This window comes from Lonchura striata, chromosome 8, assembly GCF_046129695.1.
Source record: "Lonchura striata isolate bLonStr1 chromosome 8, bLonStr1.mat, whole genome shotgun sequence".
NCBI lineage: Eukaryota > Metazoa > Chordata > Aves > Passeriformes > Estrildidae > Lonchura > Lonchura striata.
The window spans coordinates 33063656-33083399 of NC_134610.1; the positions used below are offsets into that span (position 1 = coordinate 33063656).

The window sequence follows — 19744 nt, forward strand, 5'->3', positions numbered from 1 at the left end:
TGGACAACGTGAATAAATCTTGGGTAATGTGAGATATACGTACACATAGGACAAATACCTGTTTTCCTAACTGCCACACAGCAGCCTTGGCAGAAAAAAGAATCTTCTCTAGCTGGGAAAAGCACAGGAGATAGTGAGCCCACCTACAGTCTGCCAACTTGACCTTCTCAGAGCTTGAAAAGCAAGTGGGAGGGAAGCATGCTTTTGTCTTGTTATTAAATCTTAAAATAGCAACGTGTAGGAGAATCCTACCCTCCTGCCCTGTGCACTAGGCTGAGGGGGAAAGGGAGGAAGAGGTGAAGGGAGGGTTAGAGTCAAGTTGAACTTCCTGCAGAACAGGCTCTGAGCTGACCAGAGATGCCAGGAGACAAAGCACGTCTGCCTAGAACCTCTTTTCTAACTCTACAGTGTCTGCCATTGTATGCACAGCCTAGTTACAGTTCACTGAATTAACATAAAAAAAATTAACTGATTTCCATAACGAAAAACCTCTACGTGGCTCCAGAGTGCAACAAGAAGAAAGGGCACAACAGCTTGGGAAGACGTAAAAAAACAATCAAATCCCTTTTTGCCTGGTTGAATTGCAGTTTGGAGCCCCCAAATGAGCAGTTATTTTTAGCTGATCATCTGGAAAGCGTGTGAGAGCGCCAAGCAGCGGGGTCAGCACGGCTGTGTGCAGGAAGGCAGCACACAGCCCCGAGAGAGGCAGCCAGGCACTGCACATCTGCATCACCAGCACTGCACAGGGACCAGCAGCACGGCTCTATTTATAACCCAGACATGTAGCCTGCCATGAAAGGCTGGGACTGCAGGCTGCCAGCCCCCAACATGTGTCTGATTTAATTAAAGAGATGGCAACGTGCACATGCACACAAGAGATGCGTACGTGTCCTTTTCCCAGGAGTTACCAACAATGAGCCCAGTGTTTCAAGAACAATATGTTTTGCCAAGGTTTCTGTGCAGGGAGCAGGCAAATGTGCCCTCACACAACCTCCCCACTTCCTCACTCTGCACTGCCCAAATGTCACTGATGGGCAGCTCAGGAAACCACTTGCCAGTGTGTGTTTGATTTGTTTATAGCCATGGACAGGAAAATAAAGCCACTGTAGTATTTATCCAAATGAACAAAATGTATTATTTAGTTTGCAAAGAAGGTATTTGGGAGTCACATGCATTTTCTGCATCAAGACAGCTTGCTGTGCTACCAGGCTCCGTCTGGTAGTTTGCTCCTTCTGGGATTTTTTAAACATTTACATACAGCTTGTGGGAGGCTTGGGATTCAGGTTTCAGAGAAATTTATTGAGACCTTGCAGACATTTAGAAATGAAAACTGCTTTCACATACAAAGCTCTGTCTCACAGTGAGCAAAGAGAGCATCTCCTTGTTGTGGGACTGGAAATCAAAGAGCTCTATCACGTCGTCCCTTTTCCGTCTCTCACTTTCCATACTCCCTATGAGTAAAGATTCTCCTGCCTGGGAATCCTTGAGCCACAGACTCTACAACAGCAAAGGACAGGAGAAGATTTGCTGCAGTCAGGCTGCTGTGAATGAAGCACTGCTGGTACACAAGGAAAACCTGCTGACAAAGTTAGCAGGTTACCAATGGCAGCTGCTCACTTACAAATTGAGGAAAACTATGAGGACAAAAACTGTAGAGATGTGTCCCCTCTTACTTGCAACCACAGGAAACAGCCCTCAAGTCCCAGCACAGCACTGGATTGGTTCCCTACAGGACTGCAGCCCTTTGGCTCTGACACAGCAAAACAGCTGTTCCAGGTGAAGCCTTTTATCTCATTACAGTAACAATGCTCTGCTGAGGGTTAGTTAGCTGTTAGCTGCTGGTGAGGCAAAAGCAGCCACAGAGCAAGCCCAGAGACCAGGTTAAAACCCTGGCTCTGCTCTGAGCCCTGGCAGTCTTTGACTGCACCAGGATATCCCACAGATTGCCTGAAGCCAGTCCCTCACCTGGGGATCACTAAGCACACCCATGCAGAAGCCCATACAAAAACAAACCTCCTCTAAGAGCCTTCAGAGGAACACAGGAAGCGATTTTTGCATGGTAGCTCCCTGAGCTTCCTGGGATAGCCATTAAAAGCCACTTCAAATACAGTTCCCAGTGTCTTTGCTTACAACCCAAAGCAATACTTATTCAAAATACAACAAACCTGCTCTGGAGGAAACGACGCTTCTGGAGTCCAAGTCAAGCTTCTTTACTAAGGTATCAGGGTCAATTTTCAGCCCAGAAAATACACCAGAAGATGACAAGTCCCAGTCCTTATGCAAAAGAAACATAAAGCAGGAATCAGTACATACACTACTAGGCAACACTTGTTTAAAAAAATTAAAATTGAACCCAGCACCATCCAGACAGGAACAGTGGCAGTGAGCAGGTGTGTCTCTTAAGCAGGCAAGGGCACAAAGGCACCCTACTGACCTGCTCTGCCCACCTACCCCCCCAGCTCTTCCACACAGAAGGAAGTTGCACAAAGTCTCATTTTGGACTGTTCTGTTCCTAAAAGATTCCTGCCTCAACTCAACCTTGCCTCACTCAAGTGCATTCACTCCCAGGAGAGCTTTGAACAGCATCCTTAGATTTATTACAGGTACCAAACAATACAGATAAGCAACAATTGAGAAGATTAAGGGATTAAAACCTTAATCAATGGACATGAAGCAGATTCAGTTAACTACTAGCAACTCACCAAATCTTCAGCATCACACTTTAAGCACGCAAGATCTGCAGTAGCTAGTTTGGTTGGATTAGAACTTATTACTTTACCCAACGGTATCTACCAACACATAACTTCACAGTGGGACAAACCCAGCTGTATTCAGCACAGGCAGTTCCTCCCTCCTCACAAGGAAAGCTCAGGCATATAAAAAAACATTTGCCTAACATTTACTTGAGGGGGTATGTTGCCACCCCCTCAACATTTACAGGTGTCGAGGGGGCGGCACCTGAACCGTGTATTCAAAACACAGCTGGGGAAAACAGAAGATCCCAAATAATTCTGTATAAACAGCTCCTCTCCATCTGCCCTAACCTAAAACTGAAGGCGCACACTGCAAGGCTCCCCTGGTGGCAATGCCCACTGCCGCACGCAAGGCGCGGCACGGCAGCGGCGCCGGGACACCGGGGAGCTGCCGGGGCACTGAAGCCCGGGCCTGGCGGCGCTGCCGCTGAACGACAGGCGGGCACTGCTGCGGGAGCAGCGCCCGGCCCCGCGCCACCTGCCCGCCACACGCTCCCACGGAGCGCTTCCACAGGGCGGCCAGCGCAGCACCACGGCCAGGCGCGGAGCTGCCCGCGGACACCCGCGCAGCCGGGACAGAGCCGGAGCGGGGCTGGGCTGTGCGCGGAGCGGCATTGCCGCGGGGGGAAGGCGGAGGAGCGGCCGCTGGCAGCCCCCGCCCCGCGGGTCCCCGCCCCGGTACCTTCCCGGCCGCCGCGCTCCATCCGCCCGCGGCGGGCCCGGGCGGCGGCGGCGGGGCCCCGGCGGGCCGGGGAGCGGCGCGGTGCAGCCGCGGGCGCGGCGCCTTGCCCACCATGGCGCGGCGGGGCGGAAAGGGCCGGGCCGGGCCGGGCGGCGCCTTCCGGCTGCGCCCTCACCGCGCCCGGCGCCCCGGGCAATCCGCCTTCCTCCCTTCCACGGGCGGAGCTCCGGCCGCCCGCGCCAGCCCGCCCCGGCTGCTCGCTCCGCGGCGGCCTGCGGATAATCGCCTGTGGCGAGCACGTTTCTCTCCCTCTCAGGATTTTCATTTCTCAGAGAGAAATGAAAGAGAAAACAATTTCTATTTATGCTCCTTGTCTTTCCCATGTGGAATGTGTTTGGAGAATTGTTTGCCTGGGGTGATTGCTTGATTGGATTCTTATGAGGATTGTTTGAGCCCGGTGGCCAATCCACCTGTGGACCCTCACAACACGAGTTGTGTTAGAGATACAGAGTTAAGAGAAAGTACTATGTAGTTTTTGCATCTTCCTTTATATAGTACATTGTTGTATTTTAGCAGAGTTATAATAAAGAAATCATTCAGCCTTCTAAATTGAGTCAGGCATCGTCATTTCTTCCCATTGGGTTCGCCTGCGTTGACAATAATCGCCGTGTGGGCAATTGCAGCCTGCCCGAGGTGGTTCCCGTGAGCAGCCCGAGGGTGCTCAGCGTGCCCAGGTTAAACCCAGACACTCTGCTACACTTTTACACCCCTCTGTAACAACGGCGTGTTACATTTCCTCTTGATAGGAAATGGAAATGATAGAACTAAACTCATTTTATTGAGTTGATCAATTACTTGCAAGCAGCGCCCACTTTTTTAAGTTTCTTCACAGGCTCTTAATGTTACTTTGATCATTAAATCACCAAAATCTTTAGTTGGTTAACCCTGACGAGTGTCAATAAGAAGAGGCAAGGTGAGCTGAAGATTGGATATCTAGGATCTTAAATTTATGGCCTTCAAGGACATTGGTAACCAGAAGATGCCAGAAGAGATAGAGGCCTGGAAAGTTGAAGGCTCCTTGTCCGAGAAATAGATGATAAGAGGACTAAAGAATGTGGACCAAATTAGCACGAAGGGCAAGAAACCACTAAGCAATACAGGATAGAATACTAATTAATGAAGATAATTACGTAATTTACATCCATTTCTATAATGTATTATGTTGTCTATAATCTATAATGGTTTATATATATATATATGTATATATATAAAAAAGAAATAAGTGAGAACAGTTTTGTACTGGGATCAGCGTGAAGCATTTTTAGCCACACACACCACACACCTCCTCCCAGAGAGGAATAAAGCCTTACTCACTAACACTAAAAAAGACAGTTTTAGAGTGAGTCTTATTTATCCCAGCAATTTCAGAGGTTTCTTGGTAACAGTAGCACCAGCCAGCAACCAGGCTGCCACAGTAGGACAAAAAACAACTCTAAAACTTCCTGCCTCGAGTTATTTCTACAGTTAAAACAGTATAAAATACCCAGCAAGCCCCTAGGGAGGGCCAGCACCTGCCAGGCTGCAGTCATGGGCCCAGGTGGGACACCACAACAAAGCAACCCAAGCCTCAGCTGCCCCTTCCCACACACAGGAAGGGGTGAAATGCAAAGCTGCTTCTCCTTGCTGCAAGATGAATAAAAAGCTCCGAGCCTGGAGCCACAGTGTGTTTGATCTTAACAAGCCCTGACAAAGTGCTCCCTGGTTAATGCATTTTCATTTCCCACATCCTCTGCCCTGCCATTTCCCTCCAGGCTGTGTTTCCCAGGGCCTGATATTGGGCCACAGAAGTGCACAGCTGTAAGTGCACTCCTTGTGGGTACCAAGGAAATGCAGGGAGAGGCCTCTGGGAAGGTACTTGGAAAGATCATAGACCCATTGAATATGCTGAGCTGGAAGGATCATTGAGTCCAACTCCTGGCCCTGCACAGGACACCCCAACAATCTCACCCTGTGACTCGAAATGGTGTCCAAGTGGTGTCCAAATGCTCCTGGAGCTCTGAAAGCCTTGGCGCTGTGACCATTCCCTGGGGAGCCTGTCCAGTGCCCCACCACCCTCTGGGAGAACCTCAGAAGATCCCCTAAATCATCCCTAACACAGGTCTCTGTCATTTCCTCAAGTCCTGGCACAGGTCACGAGAGTGAAGATGTCAGTGTCTGGTCCGCTGCTTCCCCTTGAGAGGGTGTTGAGGAGATGGAATCACATAATGGTTTGGGTTGAAAGAAACCTTAAAGATCGTCTCGTCCCACTGCCCTGCCTCTAGATCAGGCTGCTCCAAGCCTAGTCCAGTCTGACATGGAACACTTCCAGAGATGAGGCATCCCCAAGATTTAATGCTCATGAGGAATAGAAAATGACAACAGGAAAACTTCCCTTACCCTGCTCTAGACCGGGTGAGCATCGTTTAGGAGCAAATGCCCAAAATGACATCTCTGATCATGAAAATCCATGACTTTTGGGAAAAAACCACTCCAACAGTGCCCAGGCAGATGCCCAGCTCCCCACCCCAGCTGCTCAAGTGTATCCTGCATAAACCACAGCAGTCCTTCAGTTAGTGGTGGGGGGAAAAACAATCCACGCTAGTTAAAATTAAGAAATGAACCAATAAAAATAAAGGCAGATAAAACAGAAAGCTTAAAATGCTTACATAGCATATTTAATAGCAGCTTAAAATGCTTACAAAAGAGGCTGGGGAGCATATGTGTTGTGACCAAGCACGTCCCCAAAGGTTTCCCATCCCCTTTACCTGCAGCACTGATGGCCAAAGCTGCAGCAGAGCCTGACTAACAGCTGGAAGGGACTGGGATATGCCAGCAAGCTTCAGCTTTGGCTGCAAGGACTCGTGGCATACCTTCTCAGCTCCCACCATTCCGAGGGCTCACAGCTCTCCCACCCCCTTCCTGCAACCTTGAGTGAGTTGAAGCAAAGTGGTTGGACAAACCCCATGAAACAACTCAGGAGAAAAGACCCACACATTAAGGGCCCCCTCACACAATACAGAAGGAAAATTACAGCAGCTCATCTCGTTCAACCACACTTCCTTCCCCCAGATCTGCAACCCCCACCACTGGCAGGAAGCTCCACCAATTTTCCCAGCTTCATCTACTGCAGCTCACCCACTCCAGGCCTGGGGAGTGCTCTGCAGCATCCAGCTTCAGCCATCCAGACTGCGTGAACATCCCAGCTCCAGCTGGCTCACTCTTAGGGTCCATCCCCACCATATCCCCATCAGATGCTCCCATGCTCCTGTCCCACTGCCAGGACTACTGGGATGCTTTTCTGCTGCACCTGGCTGTGATGAAACCAAGCCAGAACTATGGTGGCTTCTTTAATAAAAGCACCAATCCACAGAGCATCCATCCAGGCTCGGAAATTTTCTGCTGGCACTGCAATCTTTCTTCTTGCTGCAAAAATAAGCCATAACTGTAACACAGCAGCAGGTGAACAGCATCAGGGTCTTATAATACCTCCGGTTGTCCTGACCATGGCAGAGAATTGGGACAACATAGTCTGTAATGTCCTTTCCAACACAAACTCTTCTGGGATTCAATGATAATGCAAAATGGTGACTCAACATTAGCTTCCTTGGAAGGAGAACCTACAAAGCAATTAATAAAGACTCACAATAATTAGCTTTAAAAAAAACCCTATAATCCTGTATGTTTGTGGTGGGTTTTTTGTTTGTTTTTTGGTTGGTTGGTTGGTTGGTTTTTTTTACTGTAGTAAAAAAAAATTGATCCTGAAGAGGTTAAGAGAAAATTTCCAGGAGCTGGTTACTCTCTGCTCAGGGAAATGCTGCTGCTGGGAGAAGTCATTGGGCACAAAAACTCTATAAGGTGAACTAGTTACCCCCACTCCCAGCTTTGTTTGCCCACTGAGGACAGCAGTGGTTCCCAGCAGGGCTGTGAAAGGTGAAAAGTTCTCATAAAGTGTGGGGGTTTGGGTGTGTCCCTTTCCTACGTGCTGCAAGCCCCTGGGTATCTCAGGGGGACCCGTCCCAGTCCCACTAGGCAGGATGCTGTGGGTTTGGCCAGGTTGAGTGGGGCTGGCTGGGGTTTTTGGGAAACACGCCCTCCCACAGGCACCTCTCTTGACTTCCTCTTCCTCTGCAACTGCAAGAGAGATATAGGAAGGAAAGAGTGGGGTACGTCACAGAGCTCCTGAAGCCCAGCTGCTTTTCCCAGGCAAACTTGAGAAGCTGAGACCATCCTCATCCCTGCCCATGTATGGAACAGAGACAAGGGGTTCCTCTCTGCTCAGGGAAATGCTGCTTCTGGGAGGAGTCATTGGGCACAAAAACTGTAAAAGGCTGCTTAAAAAACATTTCCCACACAGCCCTAAGCTTTGCCAGAGGACGGCGCCTGCATCCTCTCATCATGTAAGGAGGCCTGGCTACACCAACATTCCAGACTCACAGTCTGAGAGGAGCTCCCCAACTTCTCCACATCCAAGGGCTGCCAACAGCTCCCTAATGAACTAGTTACCCCCACTCCCAGCTTTGCTTGCCCACTGAGGACAGCAGTGGTTCCCAGCAGGGCTGTGAAAGGTGAAAAGTTCTCATAAAGTGTGGGGGTTTGGGTGTGTCCCTTTCCCACGTGCTGCAAGCCCCTGGGTATCTCAGGGGGACCCGTCCCAGTCCCACAGGGCAGTATGCTATGGGTTTGGCCAGGTTGAGTGGGGCTGGCTGGGGTTTTTTGGAAACACGCCCTCCCACAGGCACCTCTCTTGACTTCCTCTTCCTCTGCAACTGCAAGAGAGAAATAGGAAGGAAAGAGTGGGGTACGTCACAGAGCTCCTGAAGCCCAGCTGCTTTTCCCAGCCAAACTTGAGAAGCTGAGACCATCCTCATCCCTGCCCAAGTACGGAACAGAGAACAAGGGCTGGAGGCCAGGCAAGTACAGCATCTCAGTTTTTATCCTTCTGTTCCTCCTTTCTTGGGGAGAGGCAATCAGGCAACAAAGGGGTTTTGTAGTTCTGGTGTTTCAATGGCATATTTTATTCTTCCTGATCTAACCTTTGGCCACTTGAGTTCAGGGAGCTTCAGGAAGCTTGGCATGGCATCCTGCCTCAGGCAGGTCAGTCTGCAGCCTTTGCAAAGGCAGCTCGCCTGCTCTGGAACAGTTTTGCCTTTGGAGGTGGCATTGAGCCTGGCAATGCAGGTGGTGATGGTGGGCAGGGTGCCAGACCTCCAAAACTCCCTTTCCTCAGCAGCCAGCGGGCTTGGGAAGCAGAGCGGAGAGCATTGTGCTCTTCCCACGGCCGGACACACGGCACTGGGCAGGGTGGCACAGGCTGGGTGCTCACCTGCAGCTCCAGGGCTGGGGCTGCCAGCATCCCGTCACCCTCCCTCTTCCCGAGGGGATCTCCGCCAGTGCCAGCCGCAGGTCGCAGCGGGAAAGAGGGAAGTGGCACGGGGACAGCAGGGATGGCTGCCCGGAGGGCTCAGCACGGTGTCACCGCCTGCAATGCCTGTGCACAGACCTTCCCGGGGGTCCCTGTGAGCCCGGGCAGCGCCGGGACAGGGAGCGAGACCCTTGCTCGTCTCCTCTCTGTGCTGCACACATCCAGTACTCTGCAGGCCCTGGGGAGAGCAGCTCCTTCCTGACATCTCAGTGCCTCTTGTATGCAGGAGGAAAGTGGGGCACATGCCAGGTATCAGGGAAAGCAGCCTGGTCCCTGGTTGTGATGCTTTTTCCAATGTCACAGCCACAAGCAGAGATGCGAACACATGCGGCGACATCGTGTCCTGCGGCCAGCACAGTCACCGCAGCGGGGCTGCTGCAATTTTGGGAAATCTCTAAACGGTGCCTTTTGCTGTGCTAGCTGTCGTAGCTGTTACATCCTGCTTCACAGCGGTTTTGCACTTTTGTGGTGCTACTCCGAGTGATCTCAGAGGGTTGGAGGGTGTGGTGTCCCCAGGACAGCCCCAAGCAGCACCTGGACCCTGACAGACCCAGCAGCACAGATCCCCTCCTTCCCTTCCTCCCAGGGCAGGGCAAGGCTCCCACGGGCACCCAGGGACCTTGGCAGCACAGATCCCCTCCTTCCCTTCCTCCCAGGGCAGGGCAAGGCTCCCACGGGCACCCAGGGACCTTGGTGCTCAGAGCCAAGAGATGCCACAGACTAGGCAGAGATTTGGTGCACATGGGAGAGAGCTTACCCCACACATCTGTCCCCTGCAGGCACTGGAGGCTGCTGGAAGGAAATATATATAAAATATATTTGTATTTCCTATAACAAGACATGGGAATATATATATATGTGTGTGTATATATATACTTTTTATTTAATTATATTTATTCTTTATCTATTAAATATATGTTTTTATATATTTATTTTTATATTTTTCCTGTGATTTACGTATACAAAATATATATAAAAAGACATATACTCACACACTGAGTGTGATATTCTGCATGGACTGGGAAAGACCTGTCTGTGACCACCTGAATGGGATCTATCTGCATCACACAACTGAGTGATGGAAAAATCAGCCCCAAGTCAAGTGACATCCACTCTCCCATCCTCACCATACCCCACTCTGCTCATTTCCCTTCTGTGCTTGGGGTGTGGAGCTGCCCATGTTGCAGGGGTGGGAAGGAGCAGCTCTGCTGGGTGCAATATCTGGCATCTCTGTCACAGCATGATGGTCATCTGGCACTGCTTGGCAGTGTGGAGGAAGCACCCATGGACTGTGGCACTAGTGGAACCTCACTGTTACAGATGGATGGTGCAAACACCACAGGAGTCTCCCCAGGATACTGGGCATGAGTGCATATCCTCCCTTTTTGTGGGAACATAGATGCTTAGCAAAGCCCTGATGGGAACTTGCGGCTAACAGACTTCAAGACTCATCCCTGCTGTTGAACACTTGCTTTATTTATGGCAACAAGATCACTGCTGGCATCAACACTTCCCCTTCAGCCTTATTTATAACTCCCAGCTTGCTCCTCCAGGCAGCACAGCAGCCAGCTCCACCCCAACAGCAGCCCCCAGCACGTCCTGAGTGCCAGAGTGCCCCAGCTCTGCCCCCTGCCCACAGGCACAGCAGCAAGAACAGCACCCAGCATTTAACTTATGCACCTTCCCTGAGGCCACCTTCACACCTTCTGGCTTGCAGACCCCTGGGGGGCATCTTGCCCTGAGGCAGATGCTCCACTGCTGGAATATCCTGGTGGCTTCTGCAAAAGGCTCTTGCTGAAGAACAGGTTGGATCCCGAGCCACCCAAGGCATGTGATGAGAAGATCAGAGCACAAGGCCAAGAAAGACCCTGGTCCTGAGGTGCAGCTTTCTCCCCCTGATGCCACCATGCAGCCCTGGCCAGGAAGCAGAGCCTGGTGGCAATGTGTCCTGCCCTTGGCTGGGTTGCTCCATCTTGGCACCCCACTCCCCACCGTGGGATGAAGGTGGTCGTAAAGTTCTGCAGTTCTGCACCTTCACACCACGGCAGGAGGGTGGGCTATGTGCACCCCTCTGCTTGCCTGAATTTATGGGAAAGAAGAGGGGAAAGAACAACTTCACAGGCAGAGAAACTGAAGGAGACGAGGCTGGGGGTTGGTGGTGACTGCAAGTCTGGGATGAGTGAAGGGATCATCAAGGGGGTTGGAGGAAATGCTGCTGAGGCCTGTGCCGGTGCCCTGCTCATGCAGTCAGGCTGAAAAACTGCTTTGCCCTCCTCTGAAGGCTGTAAGGAGGCAGACAAAGGCAGAAGCCCCATTAGTTCTCTTTGAAAGCCCTGCACTCACCCGCCCACAGCACGGTGCAATTTTGCTCCACGGCAGAAGAGAAGAACTGTTGAACTTCCTGTTGTTGCTCTCTCTAAGTACCAGAAAGTGCTTCACACTCTTGTGACAAGGGCAAAAAGCCACTGTGGGGGTGAAAAAGGCATCCAAATGCAGCTCACAACACGAACCCTACTTTACAATATTTGATAGCAGCTAGCAGTGGGGGTGTGTTGAGAGTATTTCTGGAGTTGGGAGCTTTTTTTAATCCAGTTGTAGGGTTGCTCTATTTTATGAGATGAGCCTAGAAGCAGGAAACTGCAACCTCCAGTAAGAACGAGGAGCTCACAGAGCTCTATCGCATCACCACTGCACACTTTGGCACGGCAGCAGGAATTAAATGTTTGGAAACACTGGGCAGGTGGAAAAGGAGGAGCTCATTGAGTCCATGGGTTTGGTCCTCACAGCATGTGAGGGAACTTCTGGTTTGTAGCAGACTTGAAGCCTAATTAGGCACATTTGGGGTGTCAGTCACTGAGTTCTACAGGAAACAAAGGCAGGAGCCACTTTTCTTTCCTGCAAGCTCAAACACTGCTGGCAGAACCTGGAGGTGACAGGAATGTGTTGGGCCAGCTAAGCACAGGGTGTGCGTGACACACAGACAGCGACATTGCAGCTGTGACAATAAATTATGCCCTTAAAAGCTTACCATGGGTGACTCTGGTGGTGGAGAGGAACTTGCAGAGCTCTTTGTCCAGAAGGGCTCTGGCCACCCACCGTAGGATGGTCTTGTGCAGACATGGCAGAGTGAACTTCCAGGCCACATCACCCTGAGGGTTTGGCTGGGTGACCTCAGCAGTGCCTCTTGTTGGCTGTGCAGCAATGTGGTGTTGGCTGTGGAGCTCTGCCAGGGGGTTTGAAACAGGGCAGGGTGGGCTTCCAGATGGCCCCAGCCATAATCAGTGATGGCAGCCACCCTCAGAGTCCTGCCACATCTCAAAATCTATAGCACAGCTGGGCACCAAACCTCACAGTGCAAACATTACCCACTGACCTACCTAGACCTTCTCTGTGCCCTTGGGAGGAGACCAGACATCCCTTCAAGGCTGACTAATGTCATCCTTAGCTGGGGTGGTGTCTTACAGAGGCTGTTGAGCCAAGACAGCACACACTGATGCCTCAGAAGGGGATCTGAGCAGCCCTAATGCATAACGTGCCTCAGTGTCTTTTGAGGGTTTATCTTGTTTTCTCATTTCTACATCAGTCTGAGTTGTTTATTTGGCAAGTTCACAGGAAGGGATGATGGCAGGAGCTGAGGAGTGGTTCTTGTCTTACTCAGGGCAGCTGTCAGAGCTGTTTTGAAACTGATGACCTGGTTTTCAGACACTGTATCTAATATTGCTAAAAAGGGCAATGTCTGCTGTTCCTTTTATTTTCTTATTCCTTCTTCTTCTTTTAACAAATTCCTCTTTTCTGACTTCCCCACGTTCCATGTTGCAAGCCCATTACATGGTCAGGGTTTGCTTTGCTGGAGAAAGGCGTGACACATGACAATGTTGATGAATGTGATCTCAGCACAGGTTGCCCAGAGAAACTGTGGCTGCCCCATCCCTGGGGCACATCCCAGGTGGTCACAAGAATGCTTTTTGTCCTGCAGAAAATGCCTCGTGACTGCTGCCTCCAGCTGCCAGCAGCGACCTGGGTGCTGCTGCTGGTGACAACAGGTGAGCCCGACCTGCCTTCCTCCCAGCAGCTTTCACAGGCACTGAAAGAGTGGGGGGATCCGAAATGCTGCCCAGCAGCAGCGGGAACACAGCACTGACAAGTGTGCAAAGGCCACGTCCTCACACTTCCTGGGATCTGGAGTTAACACCAGCCAGCCCAGCTGAAGGACAGCAAGGCACTTCAGGGCCCTTCCAGGGCCCCAGCATTGGTTTGAGAGGCAGGGCAGGTTCAGGCCAGCATGGGTGCCTGGTGCTGGGTGTCTGAACACCCCCAGCTGCCCCCCACACCAACTCTGTCCTCTTGCCTTTCCAGCCTTTGCCATGGAGTGCCCCAAGATCAAGGTGGGGACGTGCAAAGACTGCATTCAGTCTGGTCCTGGCTGTGCCTGGTGCAAGAAGCTGGTAGGTCCATGTAGCCTGTCTAGTTGTCACCCCCTAGCAGTCAGCTAATAGGCATCAAGACAGTCACCCTGCCTGCCTGGCTCTGCCTGACTCCATTGTGTTTAATGTCCTGCATGGAGGATGGGGCCAGGAGGGATCCAACAGCCATGACCTTTCTCCATCAATACCCATCAAAGTTGTTTTTTTTTTCTCCATCAATGCCCTGGAGACCTGGTTTGGGGACCAGGCCGTCTTGTAAGGTGCCTGTTCACCCCCTGCTCCTCTGAATTTTTTTTCCTGCTGGTGTTGTCACACACAGAATTTCACCAAAGCTGGCGAGCCTGATGCCATCCGCTGTGACACTGTTGAGCAGCTGAAGAAGAGGGGGTGCCCAGGCAGTGAGATTGAGTTTCCAGGCAATGAGATCAAAAGTACACAGAACAATCCCCTAAGCCATGAAACACAGCTGACTCCACAGGAGGTGCACCTGAAGCTGAGGATAGGTACGCTCTGCCTGGCATTCCCAACACCCTTCTTCTTGTGGCCTGCCAAAAATGCACTTCCACTCATCCCCAGACTCACCTGAGACATGGCCACACGTTGCAGCCTGCATTTCCACCCCTTTTCTTCCAAGGGAGAGGAGGGGTGGGTGATGGCACAAGCTGGCACAATATGGCAGCTGATCCCGCTGTCCCTGTCCCTCAGGCCATCCTGCTGTGTTTGAGGTGAAGTTTCGCCGTGCCATGGGGTATCCCATTGATCTCTACTACCTCATGGACCTCTCCTACTCCATGCTGGATGACCTGGAGAACGTCAAGAAGCTGGGAGGGGAGCTGCTCAGGGCGCTGGAGAGCACCACCCCTTCTCGGCGTATTGGTGAGCCTGTCTTCAGCCTGGCACATCTGTTTGGTGCTGGGAAGAGCTGCAGGGCTGGAGGGGGATGCAGCAAGTGGGCAGCAGGTGTCCTCTGCCAGGCTGAAGAGTGTGGCAGGGCAAGGGACCCTTGCAAGGGACACTGAGGCCAGCAGATTGTCTTTGCCCTGTGCCCTGCCCCTGAAACTGCTGTCTGGCTACCCCAGGGTTTGGCTCCTTTGTGGACAAGACAGTGCTGCCATTCGTGAACACGCACCCCGAGAAGCTGCAGAACCCCTGCCCCAATAAGGACACGAAGTGCCAGCCTCCCTTCGCCTTCAAGCACATCCTGTCGCTGACGGACAACGCCGAGCAGTTTGAGAGCGAAGTGGGGAAGCAGTTCATCTCAGGGAACCTGGACGCCCCCGAGGGCGGGCTGGATGCCATGATGCAGGCAGCAGTGTGCGGGGTGAGTCCTGCCCCTGCCCTGCTGCCAGCACCTCTGCTCAGGCAGGAGGGCTGCTGCCCACACACACCCTGGAGAGGGCTGCTTTTCCCCCTCTGGAAGCCCATCCTAAGTTCTGATCTGGCAGCAGGGCAGGTCACTCTGGAGAGTACAAGAGAGCATCTTACCCCCAGAGTCTCCTAACCCTGATCTCCCTTTACCCACCTTCCTCGTGCCCCCTGCCCCATGCTGTGGCTGGCACAAGACTTTGGAAAGGTCCTTGCCCGCTGGTACTGTCCTGCCAGCCTTGCTCAGGGGCAGGGGCCGCTCTCTGTGCCCCTTGCAGGACCAGATCGGCTGGCGCAACGTGACCCGCTTGCTGGTGTTTGCTACTGATGACGGCTTCCACTTTGCCGGGGATGGCAAGCTTGCAGGCATCCTGACCCCCAACGATGGCAAGTGCCACTTGGAGGACAACATGTACAAAAGGAGCAATGAGTTTGTAAGTACCTGGGGGCTGTTCAGCATCTCCAGCATCCCCCACCTCCTTCCCCCAGGCAGAAAAGACAATGTTATGTAAAACAGCCTGTTGCAGAGACCAAAACATCACCTTAATCACCATAAATTGTGCTGCCACACCCAAAGTGTCTACTTTTCTGCTGGTGGGGGAGGTTGTGCTGAGTGTGATATCCCTCTCCCCATCCAGGACTACCCATCTGTTGGCCAGCTGGTCCAGAAACTTGCTGAAAACAACATTCAGCCTATTTTTGCTGTCACCAGTAAGGTGGTGGATGTTTACAAGGTGAGAATATGTCAGATGTTCCAGGTGCCTCCATCCCCTTCCCAGGAGGACACACGCAGCTGTGTGTGTCTCCTGCTGCTGTCTCCTGCTCTGCTGTCACGTGGAAGGAAGTGCTCACCTCTTTTTTCTCCACTGGCAGAAACTCAGTGAGATGATCCCAAAGTCGGCAGTGGGAGAGCTGAACCAGGACTCCAGCAACATCATTGAACTCATCCAAGTGGCCTACAATGTAAGTGCTGGTGTTCCCACCTCTCCAATGGCATCACCTGCATTTCCAGAACCACCCCAGGCAGCTGAGATCCTGACTTGTGGTGCTCTCTGACTCTTCTTCCTGACCTGCAACCCCATACCCTCTTGGTTTGGTCTACTCTTGGACTGATGGGTACTTTCTCCACCATTTTTCCAAAGAACCTCTCCTCACGGATCATCTTGGACCATTCCACCTTGCTGGACACTCTGGATGTCAAATATGACTCCAAATGCAAAAATGACAAGGACTCCGTGGATGAAGCAAGAGGCCAGTGTGACAATGTCAAGATCAATGAAGAGGTATGCTCTCCTGTACCAGGAACACCCCACAGCTTGCCCAGCTCCTGTTGCCCATCCTGTTTAATGACAGGAGCCCTGGTTGCTCTCCCAGGCTTTCTGTTTATATTAATTTAATGCCAAGAATATCCAAAATGCTATGGGATGTGGGACATCCTCCGTTGTTCTGGATGTGCATGTCCTCAGCCTAGTGCCAAAACCACACTGACAGCTGGACATCTGGCCCTTCCCTGACTTACTCTGCACTTTCTAGGTCATCTTCAAAGTGAAGGTCACAACCAAGGTGTGCATTCCAAAATATTCCTTCACCATCCGGCCGCTAGGCTTCACAGACACCCTCACTGTCCATGTGTCCAGCAACTGTGACTGCCACTGCAATGACAAGCCTGACCCAACTGCTTGCAATGGGCAAGGCATCATCGAATGTGGGACCTGCAGGTATGTGCTGTCTGCCCAAAACATGATTTCAAATGCTGCCAGAGCTGGGGAATTGCTGGGAGAGGGATGTTGGGCCAAGCCAGGGCTGGGCTCTGTAGCTTTGCACAATTTTTTTTGTTCAGAGAGGTGGATTTGTGCATTCCCCTTGGAACTGCCCCCTATATTCACATGGAGGCAGGGGGCAAAATGAGCTTACTCTTCTGTTGGTGGAGGCTATGCTGTTTCCCTAAGGGCCTCAATCCATCCATCTATCCAGCCATCCATCCCAGTATCCAATCATCCACCAATCTATCCACTAAGCAGACACAGATTTCTGTAAAACTCTCAAAATCCCATTTCTTGGCTGCAGCTCATGGTCTTTAAGTGTAATTATTGCTTCATGGCCTCTCAGTGACAAGGAGAGGAAAATATTGGGTTTCCTCAGGAAATACTCACATGTCCTTGGCAAGGCCTTGGAAATTATAAATATATCAGTAATTTCTGGGCATTTATTTGGTGCTGTGACTATGAGTGGTGGAAAAGCAGCATTTCTGAGGTTTGCTCCTTGCTCCAGCACGGAGACAGCACCAACATGCTATCGTTGTTTTTTGGTGAGGCTGTCCCAGATTTGCTCCACTTCTGTGGAGGTCCAGGCCCTGTGCATGCCACATGGCCACTGACCCAAGCTTGCTCCTCTCCTCTGGCGGCAGCTGCAACTCAAGATACACAGGGAAGAACTGCGAGTGCGACACCAAAGGAAAGACCAGCAAGGAGCTAGAGCACAGCTGCCGGAGGGACAACAGCTCGGTGCTCTGCTCGGGGCAGGGGGACTGCGTGTGCGGGCAGTGCGTGTGCCACACCAGCGACGTGCCTGGCAAGTACATCTACGGCACCTACTGCCAGTGCGACAACAAGAACTGCGAGTTCTTCAACGGCTCCCTCTGCGGCGGCCCAGGTGATGCTCCTGGGACAGCTTTTCCACAGCTGAGAATTCAGTGCCCAGGGAGATGCAGCCTTTTTGTGCCATAACCCCAGTGGGAGGGTTTGGGGCTGCTGGGACACCAGCCTGGAGGACCTCCTTGAGGGTGGTGTGGTGAGCGCAGGGTGGGTGATGCTCTCCAAGCATGGGCAGAGGGAGGGTGGCCTGGCTGTCTGCAGGATCTGAAAGATCTTCCTCTGCAGCACGCGGGCAGTGCGACTGCGGGGCATGCAAGTGCCTGCCTGGATATGAGGGCAGCGCCTGCCAGTGCCAGCAATCGACGGAGAGCTGCCTCAATGCCCGCAGACACGTCTGCAGCCTCCGTGGAACCTGCCACTGCAACCGCTGCCAGTGCTCGGGAGGGTACCAGCCCCCCTTCTGCCAGGAATGCCCAGGCTGCCCTTCTCCCTGTGGCAGATACATGTGAGTGATGGGCACAGAGAGGGCACGGGGATCCCCAGTATCCCTGCCTGTGCTTGGGCAGAGCCCAGCTGTAGCCAAATCCAGGTGAGAGGGGTTCTGCCCCTGCAGATGTCAGCTGCGGCCGCTTGTTTTGCAGCTCCTGCGTGGAGTGCAAGTTCTTCAACAGCGGCCCCTTTGAGAAGAACTGCTCCCAGGCCTGTCCCAACATCCAGCTGCCCACAAACTCAACTGAGGTGAGCACAAGTGATAGGAAATGCAGGGAAAAGGATTCCCAGAACTGCTGGATGTCCTTCCATATGGTCCAGGAGGATGGCGAGGAGATATATACCATCATCGTCGATCCTGATAGAGGTATCCCATCCCCACTCCTGCCCTGCCACAGGCAGGCTGCCAACTCTGCCATGGCAGCCTCGCTGCCTCACCAAGGGCTGCAGCCTGACGCCGTCTGTCTGTCCCACAGAGTGCCCACAGCCTCCTAATGTCCCACTGATCGTGGGCAGCACCATTGCTGGCGTGTTCCTCATTGGCATTCTGGTCCTGGTCATCTGGCGGTTCTTGATGGAGCTGCTTGACCGCCGGGAATACCGCCGGTTTGAGAAGGAGAAGTCCAAAGCCAAGTGGAATGATGTAAGAGAGCCCGTCTGTGCCAGTGGGGTGTTCTGGGGTGCTCAGATCCACTGGGGAGGGGACAGTAGGAGGGGACATCCTTTCCAGAGGCAGCCATATAGACCTGAGCCCTCCCCACTACTCATTTTTCAGCCCAGCTGGTTTTTGCCATTTAGGGGCCTAAATATCCTATGGATAAATATCCCACAGCCTAAATATCCTTCTTCCAATGCTTTCCGTGCTGTTTGCATTGGGATGGGTGGGATGGGTAACGCTCTGCTGGAAAGCCCAACACAAGCCTCTCTCTTCTCTCCCTCCAGGCTGATAATCCCCTCTTCAAGAGTGCCACCACCACTGTCGTCAACCCCAAGTTTAATGAATGAGGCAATACCTGGCAGCACTGGGATGCACTGTTAAATAAGGAAATGCCAATCTAAGGAATGCTCAAACTAAGGAAATCTTAAACTACGGCTCCTGCCCCTTCTTCTTTATCCTCATGGTTTCATCCCTTCTTCCAAGAGGCCCCCATCATGTCAGGTGCTGTCTGAGGGCTGCACCCATGCCCGTCTCCTGACCCACTGCTTGATGGCTGTGTTAGTGGAGCTGGTAGAGGGGAACACCACAGGAATATGCAGTGGCTCCTGTCCCATCTCCTGATGCTAACTTTGCTTTCTGGCAGCAGTCTTGGACACTAAGCCCCAAAGCCAGCTGAGAGCACAGAACGCTTCCAGCTTTGATTTTGAGCTGGGATTTCAAAACTGCCATCTCTTCTGCTGCAGCACGATCGGCCTCCAGGCTGCTCCCTGCCTTCCCCTGCTGCATTGGTCTCCACCACAATGCAATGTTTTCCAGAGAACTCACTGCTGAGCTGGACAGAAAGGGTCCAAGCAGCTGCTCTAGAGGCTGCAGTGATATGAAAGGCCCTAAAGGCTAGTGAGTGCCTCTACCTTGCGATGAAGAGCAACTGGAGAACATGCACTGGATCTTTTTCCCAAATCACCAACTGCTTCCTGACATCACTCAGATCTACCTCAGGCAAGGTTCTGCCTGGGCTTCTGCATGCTTGGTTACCTCCATCATGCCTTGAAGTCCTCTGCACAGTAAGAGCCACTGTTTGATCTATGAAACTTCATCTATGATCTATGAGCACCTGGAAAATGCAGGTTGGAGGTCAGCCATAGCTTCTTCCACCCCCAGGGCATGATCTCCCTGCTTTGCAAGCATGTCAGACATGCCAGGGGCCAGTGGCAGTACCCAGAGCATCCCCAGCTCAGCACTTAACCCTATCCCCACACAGCGGCCAGTTGCTCTAATATTGTGGATCATTCCTGTGAAATGGTGGTACAATTCCTTA

General features: G+C 52.2%; 2 protein-coding genes across 2 annotated transcripts in view; one reads left to right on the top strand and one right to left on the bottom strand.

The window, feature by feature from the left end:
- The window catches only part of SLX9 (SLX9 ribosome biogenesis factor), a 39724-nt gene extending 36175 nt beyond the window's left edge, over positions 1-3549 (bottom strand). The window contains exons 1-2 of the mRNA XM_021532585.2: positions 3436-3549; positions 2166-2274 (exon numbers count right to left, since the gene is read on the bottom strand). Coding sequence (XP_021388260.2) covers positions 2166-2274; positions 3436-3549 — 223 coding nt within the window. The remainder of the gene's footprint in view (positions 1-2165; positions 2275-3435) is intronic.
- A 9225-nt stretch (positions 3550-12774) lies between these two features.
- On the top strand, positions 12775-19570 carry ITGB2 (integrin subunit beta 2). The gene is made up of 15 exons (XM_021532584.3): positions 12775-12939; positions 13253-13341; positions 13640-13823; positions 14026-14196; positions 14400-14641; positions 14964-15119; positions 15324-15419; positions 15559-15648; positions 15828-15968; positions 16219-16403; positions 17093-17337; positions 17565-17784; positions 17921-18135; positions 18245-18411; positions 18711-19570. The coding sequence occupies exons 1-15, from the start codon at positions 12855-12857 to the stop codon at positions 18771-18773; spliced, it is 2349 nt and encodes a 782-aa protein (XP_021388259.2). The 5' UTR covers positions 12775-12854; the 3' UTR covers positions 18774-19570.
- Positions 19571-19744: the final 174 nt, after the last annotated feature.

What these genes read in the sequence shown, in the direction of transcription:
- ITGB2 (XM_021532584.3), top strand. Translation starts at nt 12,855, where the DNA reads ATGCTTTTTGTCCTGCAGAAAATGCCTCGTGACTGCTGCCTCCAGCTG. An exon ending in CTCCCTCTGCGGCGGCCCAG is followed by an intron (nt 17,338 to 17,564) that starts GTGATGCTCCTG and finishes CTTCCTCTGCAG; the next exon opens with CACGCGGGCAGTGCGACTGC. An exon ending in CATCGTCGATCCTGATAGAG is followed by an intron (nt 18,136 to 18,244) that starts GTATCCCATCCC and finishes TCTGTCCCACAG; the next exon opens with AGTGCCCACAGCCTCCTAAT.